The sequence below is a fragment of the Trichomonas vaginalis genome, chromosome I (assembly GCF_026262505.1).
Source record: "Trichomonas vaginalis G3 chromosome I, whole genome shotgun sequence".
Taxonomy (NCBI): Eukaryota; Parabasalia; order Trichomonadida; family Trichomonadidae; genus Trichomonas; species Trichomonas vaginalis.
The window spans coordinates 7,636,303-7,660,053 of record NC_067203.1 but is presented as its reverse complement, the minus strand read 5'-3'; the positions used below and the strand labels follow the sequence as shown (position 1 = coordinate 7,660,053).

The 23,751-nt window shown below is 29.7% G+C and overlaps 4 protein-coding genes across 4 annotated transcripts, besides 8 other annotated features; all 4 read left to right on the top strand.

The window, feature by feature from the left end:
• Positions 1-3,194: part of a mobile genetic element that runs on past the window's edge.
• Positions 3,195-3,314: 120 nt separating this feature from the next.
• TVAGG3_0947400 (ankyrin repeat domain-containing protein 61 family) lies at positions 3,315-4,739 on the top strand (the record flags this gene model as incomplete). Its single annotated transcript, XM_001300703.1, has 1 exon — positions 3,315-4,739. One exon carries the CDS (start codon positions 3,315-3,317, stop codon positions 4,737-4,739), a length of 1,425 nt encoding a protein of 474 aa, XP_001300704.1.
• Positions 4,740-6,727: 1,988 nt separating this feature from the next.
• Positions 6,728-9,358, top strand: TVAGG3_0947390 (chromosome transmission fidelity factor 18 family; the record flags this gene model as incomplete). The annotated part of the gene is made up of 1 exon (XM_001300704.2): positions 6,728-9,358. One exon carries the CDS (start codon positions 6,728-6,730, stop codon positions 9,356-9,358), a length of 2,631 nt encoding a protein of 876 aa, XP_001300705.1.
• Positions 9,359-9,689: 331 nt separating this feature from the next.
• Positions 9,690-9,726: a mobile genetic element.
• A 2,052-nt stretch (positions 9,727-11,778) lies between these two features.
• Positions 11,779-11,816: a mobile genetic element.
• A 1,146-nt stretch (positions 11,817-12,962) lies between these two features.
• Positions 12,963-14,878: a mobile genetic element.
• Positions 13,683-13,756: a mobile genetic element.
• Positions 14,087-14,251: a mobile genetic element.
• Positions 14,879-15,921: 1,043 nt separating the features above from the next.
• Positions 15,922-17,180, top strand: TVAGG3_0947330 (uncharacterized protein; the record flags this gene model as incomplete). The annotated part of the gene is made up of 1 exon (XM_001300705.1): positions 15,930-16,598. The coding sequence occupies one exon, from the start codon at positions 15,930-15,932 to the stop codon at positions 16,596-16,598; it is 669 nt and encodes a 222-aa protein (XP_001300706.1).
• Positions 17,181-21,319: 4,139 nt separating this feature from the next.
• Positions 21,320-21,354: a mobile genetic element.
• Positions 21,355-22,122: 768 nt separating this feature from the next.
• Positions 22,123-22,160: a mobile genetic element.
• A 390-nt stretch (positions 22,161-22,550) lies between these two features.
• On the top strand, positions 22,551-23,530 carry TVAGG3_0947300 (ribonuclease H-like family; the record flags this gene model as incomplete). Its single annotated transcript, XM_051253138.1, has 1 exon — positions 22,810-23,530. A coding segment is annotated over one exon (721 nt), but the record flags the coding sequence as incomplete, so codon positions are not given.
• Positions 23,531-23,751: the final 221 nt, after the last annotated feature.

The window sequence follows — 23,751 nt, the reverse complement described above, 5'->3', positions numbered from 1 at the left end:
CCTCATTTAAGTATTACTTTTCATTTTTGATTCAATTTTCGAACGGTTTTCGTAAATTTTGCATCATTTCATTTTTTAATGGGAAAATCATCTATATTTAATCAAAAAAGAGCAAACTTTACAGACGAAAATAAAATATTTATCAGGGAACAATCTGATAAATACCAAAAATCAACATCGAGAGATGGAAAAATGAATATAATCAAACAAGTTCTTCAATATTTTAATATTAAATACGCCGAAAATGAATCTAAAGCTGTCAGAAGATATTTTAGTTATATTGCAGTTAAAAATATTCCCGCAGTTACTGGAAAATATCCTGATACAATTGTTCGCAAAGATATGCTTTATTCGCATGATCATACAAATATTATTAATTCAAATAATATTGAACGTTACTACCGTTGCATCGATCATTCTTGTCAAGCACGTTATTTAGTTAAAATTGAGAACAGTTCAGTTTCCGAAGATTTACAAAAGGAACATATACCCGAATGCAGACAATTTAAAAAGTTACAAAATGAAAAAAATGATCTTCATAAATCAATGACTCTGACAGAAATATACAATAAGGCAATGGCAAAATTTTCTGAAGACAACGGCACTTTTCAGCAGATTAAAAAATTTATGACAGAACTTGCTGTTGGTACTGATGAAAACCCATTAATTAAAGATTCATTGGTCAGGGAAGTTTATAATAAGTCCAGAAAATTTTCTGTTGGAGAAAAAATTACAGACGATGAAATTGCTAATTTTTGTTTAATAAATGGCGAGCAGTTTTTCATTGGCCATGATTTTCAAGCAAATTGTGAGACGATGTTTTTTGGTTTTGAGAAGGCAATTCAATTTGCAAAAGAAGCCACAAATTTATTTTGCGATGGAACTTTTAAAATTACACCAAAACATTTTCAAAAAGGACAGATGCTAACAATTATGATTTGTGAACCTTCAACAAATCAATATCTACCACTTTTATTTATATTCATGAAAAACCGCACATTTGAATCTTATAAGAAGGCATTTGAATATATTTTTACTGTCAAGGGTATTCAATTTTCAAAGCTAATTCAAATTCATTGTGATTTTGAAAAGGGAATGATAGAGGCACTTCAACAAATTTTCCCTAAAGTCCGTATAATTGGATGCCTATTTCATTTCAAACAAGCTTTACACAGGAAACTTGTAGCACTTTATACAAAAAATTTCAATACTTTACAAAATTCTTTATTTAAGCTATATTCTATTACTCCATTCATGTCTCATGAAGAATTTGTACTTACAATGCATATAATTAATCAAAATAAAGTTGATTCGATCAAAGATTATATTGATTATTTCAACAAAGTTTGGTTGCCGCACTACAATTTAATATCTCAATATAATAATGCAACTGCAATATTCACTAATGATTGCCTCGAGAGTATGCATTCAGAATTTTCTTCGTTAAAACATCCAAACATTTATGAAGCTATTAAGAAGATATCTCAAATCCAATTAGATAAATATAACGCCATCAAAAATAACCAGAAGATCGAGCGCCATATAAAAACCGTTATCACTGATAGCTACAAAAATTATATTCTTTATTGCTTTCAAAAAGAACTTGAGAAAACAATTTTTTCTATCAAACAATACAACGTAAGTGATCTTTCTTTGGCTCAGAACGAGATTTCTCCATATGGTTCCATAGAATCGAGTTCATTGTTCGAAAATATTCCAGTTCATGATGCAGATATACTCAAATCGATCGATCTAACAGATAAAGATACAATGATCACTAAGTTTATTAATGAAAAAAGAGAAAAAATTATGGCATTATTTAATGAAACATTAAATCATCCAGATTTTAATTCATCCACTCCAATTCAAACTAATTTTGAGCAAGCCGATACAAATCAAGGTTCAGATGCTCCAATTCGCTCCGAAAATTCAAATATTGCAGACTCTACAGATTTAGAACCAGAAAATCAAAAATCCTTCTACAAATCAAATGTCTAGTAATCTAGAACATAAGCTGGACCTTCTTGATCATATTGAAAAACAATTATCGAAAATGCGCTCGTTATTGGGAATTCTTCCTACTACAAATGCTATTGTTGGGCCGTCAAAACAAGTTTCAGTTAATAGCAAGCAAAATTCTGAAAAAAATAAGAAAAAATCTTCCATAACAACAAAATCAAAACAATAGAAAAACAAAATTCATCCGACAATCCTCCTAAACGTAAAGCTCCTATTTCGGAAAGGATTCTCAGCGATAATAACTTATATTTTCAAGTTCATCGAAAGAGATCGAAAAGCAAACGTTCCACATCTACAGAGAAAAAGAATTGATATATGAAGTCTAATTCCTTTTATAACTACTATATTTTTATTGTTATGACTAAAAAATAATATATTATTTAACAATTTTCATTTTTTTCTTTTAACAATTTCGTTTTATTTCCATTTATTGTTAAATGATTTTTAGCATACACCTTTCTTTGTTCATCTTCTAAATACAATTTATTTTTTCTTAGATATAATTCTATTCATTCAATTCGATCGTCATTTTTCAGTACATGATCGTAATTTTCAATTATTGATCGCGATTTTACTTGAGAATTTGTTCGCAATATTGCTTATCAAAATTATATCTCTATTCTCTCATTTCTGTTTAGTCAATATCATTACACTCCTATTGTCTAATAACATGCTATTAATTTTCTTAAAATTAAAAAAAAAAATCAACTTTTAAAAACAGAAACTTAACATCCTTAGGTCAATGGATTTTGATGTGAGATACATTTAATCTGTTTTTCTTTTTTATTTTAAATAATTGAATATTTATAGTTGTTATGGGTCTTACATCATGTAAAACGAATTTTCTTAAAGTAAATTTACTTTTTCTTCAATCTTTCTTACATATTTATTAAAAAAAAAATTATCCAAAAAAAGATGTTTTAGAATGAAAAAAAATAGAAAAATCTTCATTTATAGTCTTTCTTGAATGTATACGTTTTGATTTTTTTTCTTTTTTAAAAAATTCAATTTCTAGAAAAATCGAGAAAAAATCATTTTCTTCTATTTTTTGAGGACGCCATACCCATTGAAATCTCCTCTCAGGACGCCATAAACTATTCAATTATGGTGTAAACTTCTCAAAAATTGAATAGTTTACATCAGGACGCCTTAGGACGCCAAACCTTTACGCGCCCAAAGATTTACCATCATGCATTTTCCCCACTATTATTTGTTGATACATACCAAATAGATCTTCCTTTTGATCAACTATTGGTAAACTGTTTTTAGGCAAAATTTTTTTTTCCACATTTCTAATGTCTAGAATCAAGTGGGAAAAAGCAATTTGGAACATTTCAGCACTTCCTCCGAGCTTGTCTTATCCTGCCGATATCAGAATTAACAATAGAAATTATAAAACAAATTCAATCTTCCTTTGGAGTATTAGCAATAAAGTTAAAAATCTTTTATACAGTGAGAGACTTTCCAATAAATATACATTCAATTGTAACATCAAAGATCAGAAAACATACGACGTTCTTGAAGAACTTTTTCATGGTCAGTTTATCAACGACAATTTGACAGATAGCATTCATACAGATTTATTCGAATTTGCTATCACTATTGAAAGTCAAGATTTAATCGAGTTTTATTATGAAAAGTTCAAACTTTCTAATTTCACAATCGAAAATTTCGACAATAACATTATTTATTGCAAATATTGCGATCCCAAAGATGAATTCATCATATTTATTTCAGAAAACATTTCTAATATTGGCGTTGGTAAAATAGTTGAATCATGCAATTCTTTAGGTTATGATTTTGCAGAGAAGATTATTTTATATTGTCAGAAAGAATCAATTGATTTTAATGATTTAATTTCTGCATTAATTGAAAGTAATTCATTATTCTTCAACTTACTTCTCTCAATTGATTTATCTAAACTATATTTTGATGCAAAAATCAGAATCCTCAAAACATATTTAGAAACAAAGAATACTAACGATTCTATTGCTCCAATCATCATTTCTTTCCTACCAACAATTACTTGTGAACATCAAGAAGCAAAACAAGAAATAAATCAACTTAAGAAAGAAACAGAAATTACGAAACAAGAAAATGATAAACTTCGAAAAGAAACAGAAATTTCAAAACAAGAAAATGATAAACTTCGAAAAGAAACAGAAATTTCAAAACAAGAAAATGATAAACTTCGAAAAGAAATTGAAGAACTAAATTCTGTAATAACTCTTAATTATTCAGGAAATCAATATGATGGAATATTTTCATATTTAAGAAGGATAAATAAAGGTCAAAATCCTCTTACTTGTGGTGCAATATCTGTTTCAATTTCAGGCAACTTCGATGGAAATAATTCTAATTTATTTGAATATTCAACTAGACTTCATAATTGGTATTTAGATGAAGTAGCAAACAATTCAGTTTCATTCGATTTCAAAGATAGAAAAGTTTCTCTTTCTGCCTATACAATTAAATCAGGAAGTTGTAGTTATTGGGATAAACCCGTAGATTTTGCGATCGAAGGAAGTAACAATTGTATACAATGGGATATGATTGATGATAAACCAAATAACAGAGAAATGGGTGGGGATGACATGGTTCATACATGGACTTGTTCACCATCACCATTTTATCGTTATATCAGGTTTAGATTGAAAACCAAGTGTAGTGGTGGGCAGTTATATACAGATCATTTTGAATTCTTTGGTAAAATTAAATGACTTTCATTATTTAATTTTGTCATATTCACAAAATCCAAATTAATATACACTGTTTTAATATCATCATGTTTTTTCAACTTCATTATAAATATAGTTGGAGAAGATTTTTCTCGAAACAAGATCCCTAAGGATAATAATATAAGAAATACAAAAAAAAACTTGTTTGTAGTAACCTACTTGTTTATATGAACAAAATTTATATATCTTATTCTTATATGTAAATGTCTACGGTTTATTGGAATACCCAGGAAAATAAGGGTAATTATCATGATAATATATTCCGAGGCAATCTTTTCCAAAACGATATAACAATTGACTACAAAATATGATATTTGATGTCTACGGCTAATATCTGCTAAGAATTATTATTTTTCATCAACACATTTCAATTTCTGACATAAATATGTTTGTAATGGAGTGAAATAATGATATTATACTTAAAATCTCACCAGACTTGTAATCAAAATAATCGTTTTTGTACATTTTTTTGCAAAATGATTCTTTCTAATTTTTATCTGCTCCAATATGCAGAGTTTCAGAATTTATCTTTTTTATTGACATTTGCACCATGGGAAATCAGAAGTCCAGATGTTTCTTTACTATGAAAAATAGCTGCACACCCAAGAGCTGTTTTTCCATCTATATCTTTTTCATTGATGTTTATGCCATGAGAAATAAGAAGTTCGGATGTTTCTTTACGATTAAAATATGCTGCAATATGAAGAGCGGTTTTTCCATCATCATCTTTTTCATCGATATTTGCACCGTGTGAAATAAGACATTCAACTATTTCTATAATGTTTTTACATGATGCAATATGAAGAGCGATTTCGAAACGAATATCTTTTTCATTGATGTTTGCACCATATAAAAGAAGAAGTTCGGCTACTTCTTTGCTCTTATTCCATGCTGATCGAAGAAGAGCGGTTTCTCCAGAATTATCTTTTTCATTGATATGAATTTCATGCGAAATTAGAAGTTCGACTGTTTCTTTATAATTAAGATCTGCTGCGTAAAGGAGTGCGGCTTGTCCATATTTAAATATTCGCAAAGGGATGGAATATTAAACATAATTGAATCAAAAAAGCATGCTTAAATATCATTAGTTTGATCAAAATAAACTAAAAAAGATTCAAGATTATTATATTTTATGCAATAACTTGATCTTAAAAGTGTATTCGTTCATCAAGAATGTAACAAAATCAGTGTTGTATGAAATAATTGCATAAACTATGCAATAACTACCTGGTTCTTGAATATTACAAACATTCACTCATGATCTCTGGATTTCCTCCCAAAAATGAAAATTTTAGACAGTAATATGTTATTTCAGCGCTAAATAACATTAACATTGCTGACATCTTTGACATGATAATCATTAGATATGAGTTTGGCAAGAGATAAATATGACTTTGTATAGCGATTATTACATGGGATAATATTTAAAATATCTCTTATAACATTTATTGAAAAAAATGTTTCTTTGAATCAATCAATTCTGTTTGAATCATTTTGTAAATCTTGTGTAGTTCTTCTTTGTTTTTTGTTTTCAGATGATACAAAGCATTATATGAATCAATGTAGTATTTGCACTTACTTCGAAGTTACTTGAATTCATTTAGATGTAAGTCTTGCTTGGACATAAAATTTTTTAAAAGTTATAAAATTGCATCTTACCATATAAAATATCAATAGTATTCATTGTGAGAAAACAAATTTAATGTTATACCAATGTAAAACAATAGTCAGCTCATTTTCCCCAATTCTAATGTCTAGAATCAAGTGGGAGAAAGCGATTTGGAACATTTGAACACTTCCTCTGAGTTTGTCTTATCCTGCGAGCCTCAGAATTAACAATAAAATTTCTCTGATGTTTTTGCTATTTTAAACTTTTACAACTTATGTTGCTTATTCTATTTTCTCCCCTCCCAATATGTAAAGCTTTCTCAAAAAAATTTTAAACCGACACTTTTTAAAATTCATTAATAATGCCCCCGAGGAAGGCAGTGGAAAAGAAAGAACTTCCAAACTTCCCAAAGGCAGTTTCAAACTATACTTTAAACCAGGGTTTTCGCTTTGGAATGTCAGATAACCCGCCAAATTTAGGTCAAGTACCAATTCCTATTGGAAAATCAGGCTGTCTTGAAGGAATTACATTTGTAGCTACTGGAACAATGCCATCTATTACAAGAGAAACATTAAAAGACATCATCGAAAAATATGGTGGTCGGTTAACTACATCAATTTCAGGAAAAACAGATGTAGTCATTCGTGGATGTATAGAAGTTGGCCCCAGCAAACTTGCTCAGGCAAGAGAAAGAGGTTTACTAATTATTGATGAAGAAAGTTTATTCCAATATCTTCAAAGCACAAATCCAAATTATGTACCACCTCCACCACCAAAAATTAGTGGCGGACCAGCACTTCCAGAATCAATGTTCCCAATATCATCAATCTTAACAGAAAAATATCGTCCAAGACAACTTTCTGATATTGTTAGCAATTACGGCGCTCTCAAGCATCTTGTTGATTTCTTCGAAGCATACGATCCATATGAAAAACCAAAATGTGCTATTCTATGTGGTCCTCCAGGCATCGGCAAATCCACGGCTGCAACATTAGTAGCATTATACTGCGATTACCATCCAATTGAACTCAATGCATCAGATACTCGCTCTAAAAAATCTCTAAATGAAACATTTCCAGACATTTTTGACAACAAAGCAATTGATGCAAAGAGCGGCCAAGATCAAATATGTCTTATCTTCGATGAAGTTGATGGAATGTCAGCTGGAGATCGAGGAGGTCTCCAAGAATTAACAAAATTCGTTGATAGAGCGATTAATCCAGTGATTTGCATATGCAATGACAGAGAAAATAGGAAATTAGAAACACTTGCAAAGAGATCTGTTGATATTAAGTTTGCTACTCCTACAGAACAAGAAGTTGCCTCAAGATTAAGATTCATTTGCGAGCAAGAGGGCATGAAAGTCAGCGATGAGTCATTATTAAGGATTGCTCAAAGCTCAAATGGTGATTTCAGACACGCAATTAATACACTTCAGTTCTGGGTTCCAACAGAATCAGATTTAGAAACGGATAACGTAAATAGGAGTGCCAAAGTTATTCCAATCGTTGATGTTGTTGAAGCAACAACAAAATTATTCCGTCCAAAGACGGATTTCGAAATAAGATTCGATTGTTATTTCGTAGATTACGGAATGGTTCCACTTTACATGCACGAAAACTTGCCTATAAATGACAATGCAGGATATGCAGATGCTTTAGAGTCAATGGCTATTGGTGACGTATTAAATAATGATATCTACCAAAACATGGAATTCCAGACTTTACCAGCTCATGGATTCTTCTCTGCTGTTGCTCCATCAATTCTTTCACCAGGAAAAGATTGGGGAGGCATGGCAAAATTCCCGATGTATTTCGGAAAGAATTCAAGGCATAAGAAATTAGAAAGATACATCAATGAGATGGGAAGAAGAATTTCTCGCACAACCAATCTACCAACTAGTGAAATCAACGATACAACAGTTCCATTACTTTTAATGCGAGCTAAAAACTATCTTTCAGGCAGAAAACCAAATATTGATGGTTTCCTCGATATGCTTGATAGCTTTGAAATGACTCTTGATGACTACGAGCATCTTGGAGAGCTTTATACATACGGACCACCAGCCATGGCCGCAAAATCTCTTCCAGGAACACCAGCTGTTAAAGGTGCCGTAACAAGAGGCTACAGGCAGAGACATACGAACGCTTCCGATGTAGTAGGAAAGGTTAGAGAAGTCAGAGAAGACTACATGATCAGCGAACGTCCGAAACCAAGCGAACTCAGAGCAGCAGCTCCAACAAAGTCAAAGAAACAGAAGCGTAAGTCGAGCACAATCAAAACTAAACGCGTCAACAAAGATGGCGAAGAACTCATCGATGATGATGAAGGAATTCTCGATGAGTCAGAGAATGATGAAGAGGAAGATGAAGATATCTGGGCAGCAGCAAAGAATAAGTCGAATGCAAAGTCCACGAGAAGATACAATTCGAAGTCAACAGGAAAAGATGATGAAGGACTTGAATTCAATTCTGCAAGTGATGATGCAGAAGAAGATGGAGATTGGAAAGAAAATAAGAAATCAAAGAAGGATGACGATGATGATGAAGAAAAGCCTAAAGCAAAGAGATCAAGAAAGACGAAAACAAAGAATAATGAAGAAAAACCAAAATCAAAACGTGGAAGAAAACCAAAGAAAGATGATGATGAAAAGCCTAAAACAAAGAAGACAAAAAGCACTAAACCAAAGAGAGGAAGAAAATCTAAAGAAGACGAAGATGATGAACCAAATAGCGAAGATGAAGCTTTTGTTGCAAGTGATAGTAGCGAAAGTGAAGCTGAAGCGCAAATGACAAGTGAAAGTGATGAAGAAATGGAATTTGACGATGATGATGAATCAAGTGATTCTCCTGACGAAGAACTAAATTTGAGCGATGATGACGATGAGAAGGAAAAGAAAGCAAAGAGAGAAGCTAAAAAGAATGCACCACCAAAGTTCAAATCCAAATTACTCAAGAAAGTTAAAGGAAGGAAGACTGGCCGTAAAGTTTGAATATTAAACTCTTGTAATAGCATTTGAAAACTATAAAATAAATATAAGTTTTTGCTCGAAAGTGGATGCTATTTTTATATTTAGGGTGCGCTTACCACTTTCAGACGCACTCTCAGTTCTTTGATAAAAGAGGTTCAAATAATAGATTTCTTAAAGCTTTGATACAATATTAAGAAATATCAGATATCATAACTCTGAGATGCTGTGCCTTATTTGGTTCGCTATCAAACTTAAGTTAAGCTTAGATACGAGTGAGAAATCTGAAATAACTGGAGAAAAATATAAAAAATCTTGTTTAGGAGAAAAGACATGCACATCCCAATTTGAATTGTAATAAACAGAAATTCATCAAAAGTGACAGCTCTCAATTTTTTGACATTTGTAAATTCTAAATTGAATGAGAAAAATGAAATAATACTAAGCATAATACAATATTCTAGATTTAATTATAATTAGGGAAAAGTTAGTTTTGAGAGTACTTTTCATAGGCAGATAGAATGAAATCTTCTGAAAAATAATATCACATAAACTCATATTATTTTCTAATATATAACTATTTTATATAAAAATCAAATTCAATGATCTTAAAAGCGAAGGATAAACCTCAAAATTTACGAATATAATGAGTGGGAATATAATGCTTATCTATCATAAAACCATATGAAATATCAATTTTTGCTTTACGCCTAATTTTTGACGACAATTAGCAAAAAATGTTAAATGTTAACACTCAGTCCATTTGAATATGAAAAATAAAATTGACTTTGATTAAATGTTTTTATTTATCATGCAATTCTTCTTGCGACCAAAGATTTGAATAAAACTTCAAAAAATAAGATAGCTTAAAAAATAATATACGGTAGTGTTTACTAATAGATGGATAGTATATAAATTCTATTAAAATGGATTTGATCCAAAAAAATATATAAAATTTGATCATAAATAAAATTGTTTAGTAGTCATTTAAAATGATGTAATTATTCAAATTTTGCTAAGACCCATTCGTCTTTGATATATAACTCCCATTTTTGCATTTCTGGCTCGTACCAAAATTTTGAAACTTCGAATAATTCGTTAGGAGTGTAATTACTATTTGTTTTTGGATTAATATAGTTTTGGGATGGGTAGCCCATCCCATATATTCAAATTTTCAATGATTTTGGGTTGGGATTCCCAGACCAGAATAATTTCTAATTATAATTCGTAAAAATATATGTATATCTCATTATTACATCATTTAATATATTTTTAGTTAAATAGTCACTATTTTCACAATTTTTATTATTAATTACTGAACTAAACAGGTTTCAAATAGAAAGAGTATAAAAGATAAGTGTTTTTCTACATGTGTTTCGATAAGAATTATAATAATTGATGGTTTTTACAGCCAAATTTATTTTATTATTTAAATTTCAATGAAAAAAGATAAGAATTTTTTAATAAAAATTTTTTATTAAGAATTTTTTTTGTAAAATTGACACTGGGATGACGATAGGGCTGGGATCTTATCCACCCCGTTCATTTGGGAAAATTGCAGATTTATACCAAGACAGAACGGCAAGGTGGAGCGCCTGTGGCCAAGCTTAGAAAAGTTTTTGCCAGACGAGTTGGATGATATTCAACAAATCAAGGACTCAGTTCAGCAGTTCATTGAAAAATACAACAATACACCACATTTATCTCTCAATATTAATCCAAAAACAAATAGTAATTACACTCCTAACGAATTATTCGAAGTTTCAAAATTTTGGTACGAGCCAGAAATGCAAAAATGGGAGTTATATATCAAAGACGAATGGGTCTTAGCAAAATTTGAATAATTACATCATTTTAAATGACTACTAAACAATTTTATTTATGATCAAATTTTATATATTTTTTTGGATCAAATCCATTTTAATAGAATTTATATACTATCCATCTATTAGTAAACACTACCGTATATTATTTTTTAAGCTATCTTATTTTTTGAAGTTTTATTCAAATCTTTGGTCGCAAGAAGAATTGCATGATAAATAAAAACATTTAATCAAAGTCAATTTTATTTTTCATATTCAAATGGACTGAGTGTTAACATTTAACATTTTTTGCTAATTGTCGTCAAAAATTAGGCGTAAAGCAAAAATTGATATTTCATATGGTTTTATGATAGATAAGCATTATATTCCCACTCATTATATTCGTAAATTTTGAGGTTTATCCTTCGCTTTTAAGATCATTGAATTTGATTTTTATATAAAATAGTTATATATTAGAAAATAATATGAGTTTATGTGATATTATTTTTCAGAAGATTTTGTGTTCTTCTTCAAAATTTTATTTTTTTATTAAAAAGAATCTTTACAAAATATACATTTACTTTAATTAATATTTAAAAACGTGCTCTATCAAAAGTTCCAAAAATTTAATATTTTAGCTTTTCTGAGGTGTCACTTTTGATGAATTTCTGTTTACAACAGAATCTCTAATAGTAAGGGTTTCGTTTTGCGAAAAAAAACGTACAATACGCAATTTCGCTAAAAAACATTTAGCTAGCAATTTCGACATTTGACTCCACTCAAGACGTCACTTTTTAATTTTGCTGTATCATATTTTTGGAAAATCTTTATGAATATTATATAAAAAGTCTCTTTAATATCTATATTTCATATTTTTATCGATTTTTAAAGTTTTTGCGAAAAGTATTCAATTATTTTTGCTATTTGGTCGGGTAAATGTCAGATTTGCGACATTTTCTGATATGATATTCAGATTCTACGTTGATAATAATGCTTATAGAACCCTCTTGCTATTGTGTCAAAATTGCGAAACCGATAGCAAAAATATCTCGCAATATCAAAATTGAGATATTGAGTGAATTATGCATTATAGAGATTAAAAATCTGATTTGTGAAAACATCTCATCAGTTTCTAGCTAATTCAAAAATCGGCGTGTGGGCAATTTTAACGACATTTTTTAACGCGATACGAGCGTAAGTCCATAGAATGTGTTTTGAGGGAAACTATAAAAATCCAAAATAGAGGTAAGTGCGCCATTATTACCTGCGAAGTTACATGGAATAAATCGAAGAGTAAGTACAAGATGATCTTGCATCTTTCCAAGTAAATGAAATTTATTAAAATTAAGATGATAATATTCATTTATAGTATGTGTATGATGTTTTTTCAAAATTTCTTCAAATAAAATGCAGAGAGAGGGTCAAAGTTGCTATTTGTCACTTTTCCACAAGAATATAATGGGGAAAAAGTTATCATATAGTTGATCTCATTCACTGAGGTGAGAGATGCGTGTAGTGTAATGGGATAAACAATGGGATTGCTGCTCTAAGTCCTAGGTTCGAGACACATTGGCTTCATTTTTCTCTTTTTTATTGACGTAAACTATTCAATTTTTGTGTTCTCCATTCAAATTTCAGAATTTTTTTTGCAGATTTCACGCTACATTCGAAGTTACCTTTTGTAACAACCACCACTGCCTACGAAAGACGAAAGTGTGTCACGATTTCACCCGGAAATCCGATGGTTGTTTAAGAGTAAGCACTTTTGGTCGTATATTAATTTAACTAATATGAATTTGGATTGTGCTTTCCTTATTGATGTAATGTATGGCAGTCCCAACGGGAACCGCGGTAATTTACCGAGGTTTCCGCACACCGGTTCCTTTTTTTAGGAATTTTTTAGATTAAAAAATATGCTTTGTAAATCATTTTTTGTAAATCGGCAAAAATTTGGAAATATTCTGACGACAATAAATCTGGGAATAGTATTTTAAATACGAGAACAACCTATTTAAAAGTGTTTCGCTCGATTTTGTATAATTTCAAATTTTTGCATATAGCTTTCCGTGAATTACCGTGATTTTACCGCCACATCAATAGTTTACGACACTTTTTCCGTAAATTGAGTAGTTTACTGCACTTTTTCCGTAAAATTGAGTTACGGGAATCCGTAAGATTACCGTACCTCACTTCTAGTTGAAAATAGCATTAGTATATAATAAATAGATATATTATTCATATTTTTGATTTTGAATTACGGAAAAAGTGAGTTCAGAACTTCCAATTATTATTTGATTAATTATGTTAAAAATACTATAAGGAATTAAAATACATAATGTTGAAATTTGAATTACGGAAAAAGTGAGGGTGAAAGTGAAGTGAAAAAGTAAGATATTTTTGTTGAAATAATCATAGTTGTACAATTTTGAAACTATATGTAAAGTTATAAATTGAATAAATTCAAAAACAAAAATTGTTTATTCTTATTAATAAATTTATATTAATCAATATTTGAACAACCCGTAATTAAAATTGAATTCCTCTTAAAATTTAATCCATACGTTGATTTTTAATTTGCTCGGCGAATGCCGAGCTTCCCTACTTCTCTTGTCATTCCTTCAAAAACTCTAATCTCATCGCACTTACAAACATCATGATTTGATGTATTGTCGAGAAATCTTAGACTTGTTTGTCATTTGATTATCGCATTTGAAAGTCATCTCGAAAATCGATTAACAAGACAATTTCCCAAACATCTACATACAAGTAGATGATGGTAAACCAATTAGAGTTGTTTTGCTATGATTCCTCCAATCTTATGATGAGAAAAATCATATCAAAACAGCTCTAATCGAACATTCTACACAGCTTAGCATCCAGCTAGTTCCAAGTAATGCGATTACAACATCAACGGCCAAAGCCTTTCAGAGTCCTTTAATCATTTCTTCTCATCTCAATGTGAAGTGGCCCCAAACGAACTACAAGCTGACGTTACAACGCATTACAACCCGGTTAATACGAGCATATACATTAGAGCTGCTTTGTTATGATCTCCCTCATCAATTGATGAGAGATCTCATTATGAAGCAGCTCCAATCGAACTAAAAACCTACATACAAATGAGAGAAAACAAACTCATTAGAGTTGTGTTGCTTTGATTTCTCTCATCAGAAGATGAGAGATACCAGAACAAAACAACTCTAATCAAACTTTCTACACAACTCAGCACAGTATCAATGCAAAGTAATGCGTCTGTATCGTTAACAAGCAAAGTTGTTTCGGGTCCTTCCATTTTGGAAGAATTCGGAACAACTTTGCGAATTGATAGTGTAAACCCATATACATGAAAGCGTGCATGCATAAAGACAGGTATTGTCAGCAATGACTACCTGCCCAGCTATGAGTGATCAGAGAATTACCATCTCAGGCTTTTTGAGAACGTTTCAGCCAGGACCCTCGTATGTTGACTGTGAGAAAGGCATCCTTTATCTGAAATAGATGCTTTTCCAACAATCAAATTCGAAGATCTTCGACGTTGTTGTAAAAAGAGAAGGAGAAGGAAAGAAGAGGAAGGAGAGGAAGAAGGAAAGGAAAAGAAGAAGAAGAAAAAAGAAAAAAAAAGAAGGACATATTAAATATAATGCGCACTTAATAGTGCCGAGGCGGCGGAGCCGCCGAGGCGCGATTTTTTTGACCCTATATTACAGCACGGCAATGTTTTTCTCGATTTTGTACAGCCCTAATGTAATGATATTTTCACTAATAAAAAATGAAATATACACAAGAAAAAATTATTCAAAAATTATCATTGCATTTTATTTGAAGAAATTTTGAAAACACATCATACACATACTATAAATGAATATTATCATCTTAATTTTAATAAATTTCATTTACTTGGAAAGATGCAAGATCATCTTGTACTTACTCTTCGATTTATTCCATGTAACTTCGCAGGTAATAATGGCGCACTTACCTCTATTTTGGATTTTTATAGTTTCCCTCAAAACACATTCTATGGACTTACGCTCGTATCGCGTTAAAAAATGTCGTTAAAATTGAACCGCGCCTTCAAAAATCTTTACTATCTTATTTGATTAAAATGAAAAGGGAATAGTTTCATTCTGCTTTAAATGACAGCCTTATAATATAATCATAGTTTTCGCTCAATATGCAGCATTTTTTTTTTCGAAATCTATGGTCAATGTCCTAAATACTGATTGCTTTGCATTCATATCTCTTACATTTTCTATACCCACATCACTATTCATTGCTATTCCTATCTTTTTCATTTTTGTTTGTTTCTCATAATTTCTCAAAAAACATGATAACTTGATATTTGTAAATATCATACTTTATAACGTAAATAAGAACTTGACCTATTAAGAAAAGCAGTAATGAAAAGAAAATCTGAAATTCATAAAAATTACAAGTTTCTGATGACAATTAGCTTAATTAAACCAGGTACAAGATTATATAATTGTATTTTCTATCCAATTATCCATATAATATCTTATCCAGAAAAAAAACTTGATCAATACCAAATGATTTTTTAACTAGTAAATAAAGTATTTTCTTTACACACACATTGTATATCATAGTTTTTTTTTTTTTTTTTGGTTTCGCAAAACATCCAAAAACAAATATGCTATAAAAGTAACAATTTTAGCAAAACGAAACCCTTACTAATAGATTCTCGATTTTTGCGAAGAACAAAACCAATAACGATAAAAATTTTACAATATTTCATTCAATTTTAAAATTTTGAATAAAAAATTATCGTTATTAAAATCATGGATGACAATATTAGAGCTCTCATAGCATATAACTTCGATTCAATGATAATGGATCAGTCCAACAAATGCAAACAAGCAAAGAAGTCAAAATTGCCAGAGATCTTTGATTTCGTTCTTTTTTGCATAAAAACTTATTCGAATCAAACAATTTATCTATTCCTGAAAGCATTCATTGATTCCAAATCCACCTTCAGCAGTGAAGATGCCCAGAGATTTTCCAAATCTTGCAATGATCACTATCGTATCACAAATAATAACTTCCATACTGATGAATTCTTTGAAAAATTATATTTTCAAAGGTTGAGCTATCAAGGTAATAACGTTTCTGATTTCAAAAAGCAATTCTTTAACAGCACAAATGACCATTTCCAAAGATACAAAAAACTTCAACCAAATATGCTTGAATACTGCTGCAACATGATATTTCACTTTGAAAGCAATAAGCCGGTTCTTCAAAAACAATCAACAGCTGATCAAAAAGCAAATATTGAACAAAATGCTCCTGTTACCACTAATTATCCAAATGATGGAGCAATTTATGATTTACCTCCACAGCCAGCAGATGAACAAGTACAAATCACTGATGGAAATGAAGTGTATCCTTTTGATTCTTATGAACCAACTTTTGAAGATGACCATTTTTACTTAGAATTTGATGGTTTCTAGTTTATAAACTAGAGACAAGCACTTTTTTTGATTGATTGGGGAGAAGCTTCCTAAACTTTTTAATCCCATAAATATGGTCATTATCTGGAATAAAGAGTTAAGCGTCATATGTCACTTTTTGTACTAAGGAAACATCGACTTTATGCGTTATGACTTTTCGATGAGGAAACAAGTGTTCACGTATTATAAACTTCCTTATCCCAATAAACCGGCCCTAAACATAATTAATTTTAAGCATTATAATGGTCTCTTTTCTATGATAACCAAATCAATTTGGTTATCATAGAAAAGCACCAAAAACTAGAATAGGAATCGGCAATATGGAATTATGAAACAACTAGGATAAAATGGATATGGGACATTCATGAATGCATTCACTTTTTTCAAGACTTTTTAATGAATTTCAAATTCCTCAGATTATTTTCAATAGATTTTCCGTACCATATCATTTTTATTAGACAAAGCTATCTTTTCGATGAAATTTTTGCAAAAATACTCTGTTTTGAAAAAGATTTATGTAAATTTTTTGATAAAAGTGTCTTGAATGATTATCATTGATAATACCATTCCAATTGAATGCTGTTTTCGGCTGCTTTTATAAAAATTTGATCATATTGTACTCACAGTATACGGAAAATTTGAGTCTTAAGTTCACTTTTGGTCTTATTTTTTTGACAGGGTGGGCCGCATAAATATCTGTGAAATTTACTTTGTATGAAATTGAGGTGTAGTCTAACGGTTAAAACTGCCGGATTGGCTTTATTTTTGGGGTTCCGAGTTCGAATTAAGTGCCACGCGTTTCTTTTTTCTTTTTTTTTATACTTGAAAAATAAATAGAAGATTTCTATTAGTAAGAAACAAGTAAACTGTTTTTAGTCATATATATTGAATAAATTAAGATTACTAATAACAATTATTTGAATTTGACACAAATTTATTAATATAAATCAAGTGAATGTTCTCAAGTTCACTATTCATACCAAGAGACTTAGTCAATCTTGGTATAACTGAATTATCCATATCAAAACATTTAAATATTCAGAATTGTTCTAAATTGTTATAGGTGGAAGAGCGATTACAAACATAAAATGTATTTTAAGATAGGTAGATACAAATAGACTGTCAATTATAAAAAACATAAAACAATATTCTAAAAAATTTTTATTCCTATGAAAATATTGATTGGCTATAACATGTATCTAATGGTCTGTTTGAATCTCATATAAAGCAAAATTGAAAATTATTGAGAATAATATCCAAGTATAATAATATTTTTAATTTGAGATCCAACTATGGTAATTATGTATTATAATGATATTTGTTGTAAGTCATTATGTTTGTATGATCATAAATCAAAAATATAAGAATTTTTTGTTAATTTCTTCGGCAATCCATCATTTAAGCTTCAAATATCTATTGTCACATGCTAACATACATGAAACTAATTAAATGGGTATATCGAAAATAAGTTAATATGAATAAATAGAGAAATTGAGGTGATTGTTTTGCAATTTTGAAATTTATTCACGTTTATGTTGAAATGTGATGTTATTCATATAATACCAGATCTCATGATTATAATAATAAAAATAATTTGAAGAATAAATGAGATTGGTATTAAAAATTGGATTTTGACACACAGCTGCATAATCAACTTATATACATAAGAATATTAAGCGATTAACAATATTTCTTTCTCAAAATTGTTTAAAATTTAAAGATCAAAGTTCATATATTTTGAATTTAGGATTAAAAAATCTTATAACTGTTTTGTAATTTGATTGTAATATAACCGAAAAGATTATTTTACAAAAATATGAGTATTTAAATACGAAATATATTATTCATGGTTCAAATTCCAAATTGATTCTTATTAAAATAATTCTTGGGTATAATACAATTTATTGATATAATGAAAAAAGAAAAAATAAGATGTATTCGGATTCGAACCTGGGTTTTCCGACCCCAAAAACATAGCACGTTAGCAAATGAACCAAATAATTATTTCATACATTTTTTATTTTTAGCTATAAGATTTTTCCCCAAACTTGCTTACCTGCAAATATACCTTCAGCTACATAATTGATCAAAACTTACAAGGTCAAAGAGTAGCTTAATACTGCACATTTCAATATACTGTTGACTTCATTTTCAAAAATTATTACATATTGTTCAATTAACGATTTTTTCTTAGATGACTTTACTAACCAAACTGACCCATTCGCATCGCTCATTACCAACTTACAAAGTCGAAAACACAAGTTTCTGCGTCCACAGAGCATATGATTTAATAACGGATATCATTTTTAAATAGATGTGTATCTATTAACGAGCATTTTCATTAAACCTCATACAACAGAGAAAGAATACGAGTCTAATATGGTCAGAGAGACTTCTGTCAGATTTTGAATTTTGTACATTTCAACACAGTATCTCAATTTTGCATACCAAGATATGCGCCTCTACAAATTCTTTTCATATCCGCTCCGACTTCAAGCGTAAATACTTCTCATATCTTACAATCATTACTTTTTTCGAACTCCCTAAAATTTTTTCAAAAAAATTTTTATTTTTTGACACTTTGCAAAATCTTAATATACATAGTATATAGACGCTATGTTTTTGCAAGTTTTTTTGCCAAAGTGTTCAAAATTGTGGGAATTTTGCGGTTAAAAATAAGACCCAAAATGATTTTAAGACCCACTTTTTCCGTATACTGTCATAATTTTTTTTTGTATTTTGGTCAAAAACTAAGCTAACATCAGCTGTATATTTGCATAAGCCATTAATAAGCTTTGGTATAGGTTATACTGAGTTTAGACGATCATACAATTTAGACTTTTTTCATTTAATTTAGTCTAACAAAGAGTGATTATCTTACTATTTGATTCATAAATATATAGGAAATAATAGTTTTATACCTTAATATGATAAAATTTTATAAAATTTTCCCTTCTCCTTTGGCAATATTAGTCATTAATAGATATATTTAACATGATGGTTCTAAATATATAAGGATGTCAATTCGGAAAATTGTTTTCGTTTTAGGAGAATATAATTTTCCATTTGGAAAATTTAAAAAGTGAGACGCGCAGGATTCGAACTTTTTTAAAAGTTGATTTAAATATATTCTAGTGTGGAATCTAAGGATAATATCATATTTAAAATAAGAATATACGAGTTTAGGTAGTATTATTTTTTTCGATAAATTTGAGAGTATGTACGTTTAGGGCATCAAAAGTGTCAATTCGCTCAGCGAAAGCTGAGCTAGCTTCGTTCTCGAAAAAATAGGGAAGAAGTGAAGGAGAGTGATACAGATGTTGACACATTCATATAATTTCAACAAATTTGATCAAATTGAAATTCAATGAAATTCAATTCACTTCATATCCTTCAGTCAGTACATTGACATCCTTCTACATCACAATGATAACTCGGGAATCAATAGTTCTACAACTAACTCAGAAAAAAAAAAAAGATTTTTACTTCCAGCTTGCAGCTTTTAAAAAGTTTCGATGATAAAAATCACTCTACTCTTGTTTATAGATATGTGATGATAGTAGGTAAACATATTCTTATCGATTTTAATAAAAATATTTTTACGAAAATCTGAACCAATTACAGAGTTATTCATAAAGTTTATGATAACTGTAATTATTTCATCTTTGTTTTATATTTGAATAAACAATTTAATTTAAATTGCATAATATTTTTTGGTTGAAAGACAGGAAACTTAGTTGAGTTTGTATTATTTTTATCGTTTAATTCATCGTATCAGTGAGTGATCCAGATATTTAAGATATTTAAAAAAAAATTATTAATTTGATTAACAAATTTTAATCAAAATAGCAAAAATCTATTTGATAGCTGTAAACAAACAATATTTTTTATTTCAAGCAAAATCACTTATTTTCATCTAAACGTATAAAATTGTCAATTTTATAAAAATAAATTGAAAATCTCAAGAAATGTAAAGGAGAGTAATATTTTTCGATTTTCTTTTTTTCTTTGTCTCAAATATTTTCTGTTGGGAATTTTCTTGTTATCAAAAAATAATTTTAATATTTGTTTATTTTATTACATACAATAAAATTTTAAAAACTCTATTTCTTCTCAAGAAAATTTTTTTCCTTCATATGAAGAAACATTTTGTTCTCCATTTGATACTGAGTCTAAATCTCGATTTTTGAATTTTCTTCTTTCCAAATTTCTTTTTTCCAAATTAGAAGTTTAATTCAAATTTTCAATAGTTTATATATTTTCTCAAACCGTCTCAGATTTTCTCACTTTTTAGGGATTTTCTCTCAAAATATACAAAAATAGTAATATCAATACATGTGTCTATGGCATTCCAAACGGGAACCGCGGTTGGTTACCATGGATTTCCGTCACCGGTCACATTTTAAAGATTTTTTAAGCCTTATAAAAATATGCTTTGTAAATCATTTTTTGTAAATCGGCAAAAATTTGGTAATTTTCTTCAACTAATAAATCTGCGAATAGCATTTATAATACAAGAACAATCTTTTAAAATGCGTTTGATTCATTTTTGTATAATTTCATATAGGCACATATATTCTTCCGGGACTTTCCGTGATTTTACCGTAAAATCATTAGTTTACACCAATTTTTCCGTATTTTGAATAGTTTACTGCACTTTTTCCGTAAAATTGAGTTACGGGAATCCGCAAAATTTCCGGACCTCATTTTTCATAGAATATTGTTGTAAACAGAATTTCATCAAAAGTGACAGCTCTCAATTTTTTGACATTTGTAAATTCTAAATTGAATGAGAAAAATGAAATAATACTAAGCATAATACAATATTCTAGATTTAATTATAATTAGGAAAAAGTTAGTTTTGAGAGTACTTTTCATAGGCATATAGAATGAAATCTTCTGAAAAATAATATCACATAAACTCATATTATTTTCTAATATATAACTATTTTATATAAAAATCAAATTCAATGATCTTAAAAGCGAAGGATAAACCTCAAAATTTACGAATATAATGAGTGGGAATATAATGCTTATCTATCATAAAACCATATGAAATATCAATTTTTGCTTTACGCCTAATTTTTGACGACAATTAGCAAGAAGAATTGCATGATAAATAAAAACATTTAATCAAAGTCAATTTTATTTTTCATATTCAAATGGACTGAGTGTTAACATTTAACATTTTTTGCTAATTGTCGTCAAAAATTAGGCGTAAAGCAAAAATTGATATTTCATATGGTTTTATGATAGATAAGCATTATATTCCCACTCATTATATTCGTAAATTTTGAGGTTTATCCTTCGCTTTTAAGATCATTGAATTTGATTTTTATATAAAATAGTTATATATTAGAAAATAATATGAGTTTATGTGATATTATTTTTCAGAAGATTTTGTGTTCTTCTTCAAAATTTTATTTTTTTATTAAAAAGAATCTTTACAAAATATACATTTACTTTAATTAATATTTAAAAACGTGCTCTATCAAAAGTTCCAAAAATTCAATATTTTAGCTTTTCTGAGGTGTCACTTTTGATGAATTTCTGTTTACAACAATATAATAATAATATTTGATAAAAAGATATATTATTTATATTTTTGATTTTTGAATTACGGAAAAAGTGAATTGATAACTTGATTTTTTTATATGGTTAATTTTTCAAATGATATATTGAAGATCTAAAATATTAAAAGTAAAAAATTGAATTACGGAAAAAGTGAGGTCAAAAGTGAAATAAATTTGCAGAACAATTTTCATTGAAATAAGCTTTATTTTTCATTATTAATAACAATGCAAAAAAATATTTATCACGGGTTCAAAATTTAAAATTAAATATTTTAATAATTTACATCTTATTCTTTATTTTATATTTAACCCGTGAAAATATCATTTAAAAATTGAATATATTCAAAAAGCTTTATTTTTATTATGACTGCATGGGATCCTCATGTATATGATGAGTGGATTCCATTTAAGAAGACGAAATATCCACCAACTCCTGAAACATTGGAAACAAAGTGTGGAAAAAATGTTTCACTACGATCGGCTATTATGAGAATGAGCCTAATCAATCAGACAAAGGAAGGCTCTTTACATACTGTGCCGAATGTAGTGAAACATTAGTTCAAGGGCAGTTCGTGCGATGCATTAAAAAAAGCAGGAAAAATGATTTTAAAGATCATAAGTGCAAATTTTTACTCCCAATGCCCAACTACGTTCCTGCTGAGCACCAAGTTGAGAATACTCAGCAAGCAGTTGGCTCTGGTAATGATCCTTCGTTAGAAGAGATCATTGCCAGGCTTATTGCGAGCCTAGATATAAGCCTTTATGCCACAATGAAGCCAGCATTTAAAAGCTTCCTAGAGAGCTTCGCCAAATGGCTTAAAAATAAAGTCAATCGCGAACAGGGCATCAACTTTACAATCCCAGACATTGAGTTCACACGGCGCGGTGTCAGAGAGGCATTGATTACTTTAGGCAAAACAGACTCCTCTCGGGGCCTAAAGTTCTGCGAGGAATTCCGCATCTTCTCAATTTCCCTGGACTGCGGAACACACGGCAGCCGTCATGGTCTATTCTCTTGTGTGTGCAATCCAGGCAAAACAGATCGCCACCAATTCTTCGACACAACAATTTCGACTAATTGGACATACGAGGACTACCATACGTGGTTTGATTCTCTTAAGGTTAATAAAAACCACGTAGCTGGAGTAGTCGGAGATGGTTTGCCAGCCCAGGTTAAAGGACTCTGCCACTGGAGGCCAGAAGGAGCCCTTTTCCCTGGCTTACAAACCGTGTACATTCGTTGCCTTAACCACGTCTTGAACAATGCTATTGTCCACGCACGTAAGCAATGTCCATTGTTGAATGAACTGATGAATAGAGTTCACCAGATTATCATTATCTTTAAGAATCACGATATGAGAGCGAGATACAAGATCAGGGTTCCATCAATCCCGGAAACTCGCTGGCTCTACATATATGATACTCTGTTTTTCATCTTTGATAATCTGGAAACAATTAATACTGCTTTAAGAAGTGGAGATCTTCCACTATCCCTTTCCAGAGCTACACGTGAACAGTTACAATGGACACGTGATGGAATTCCTCCACTCTTTAAAGATGCTTTAATGATATTCAAGCCA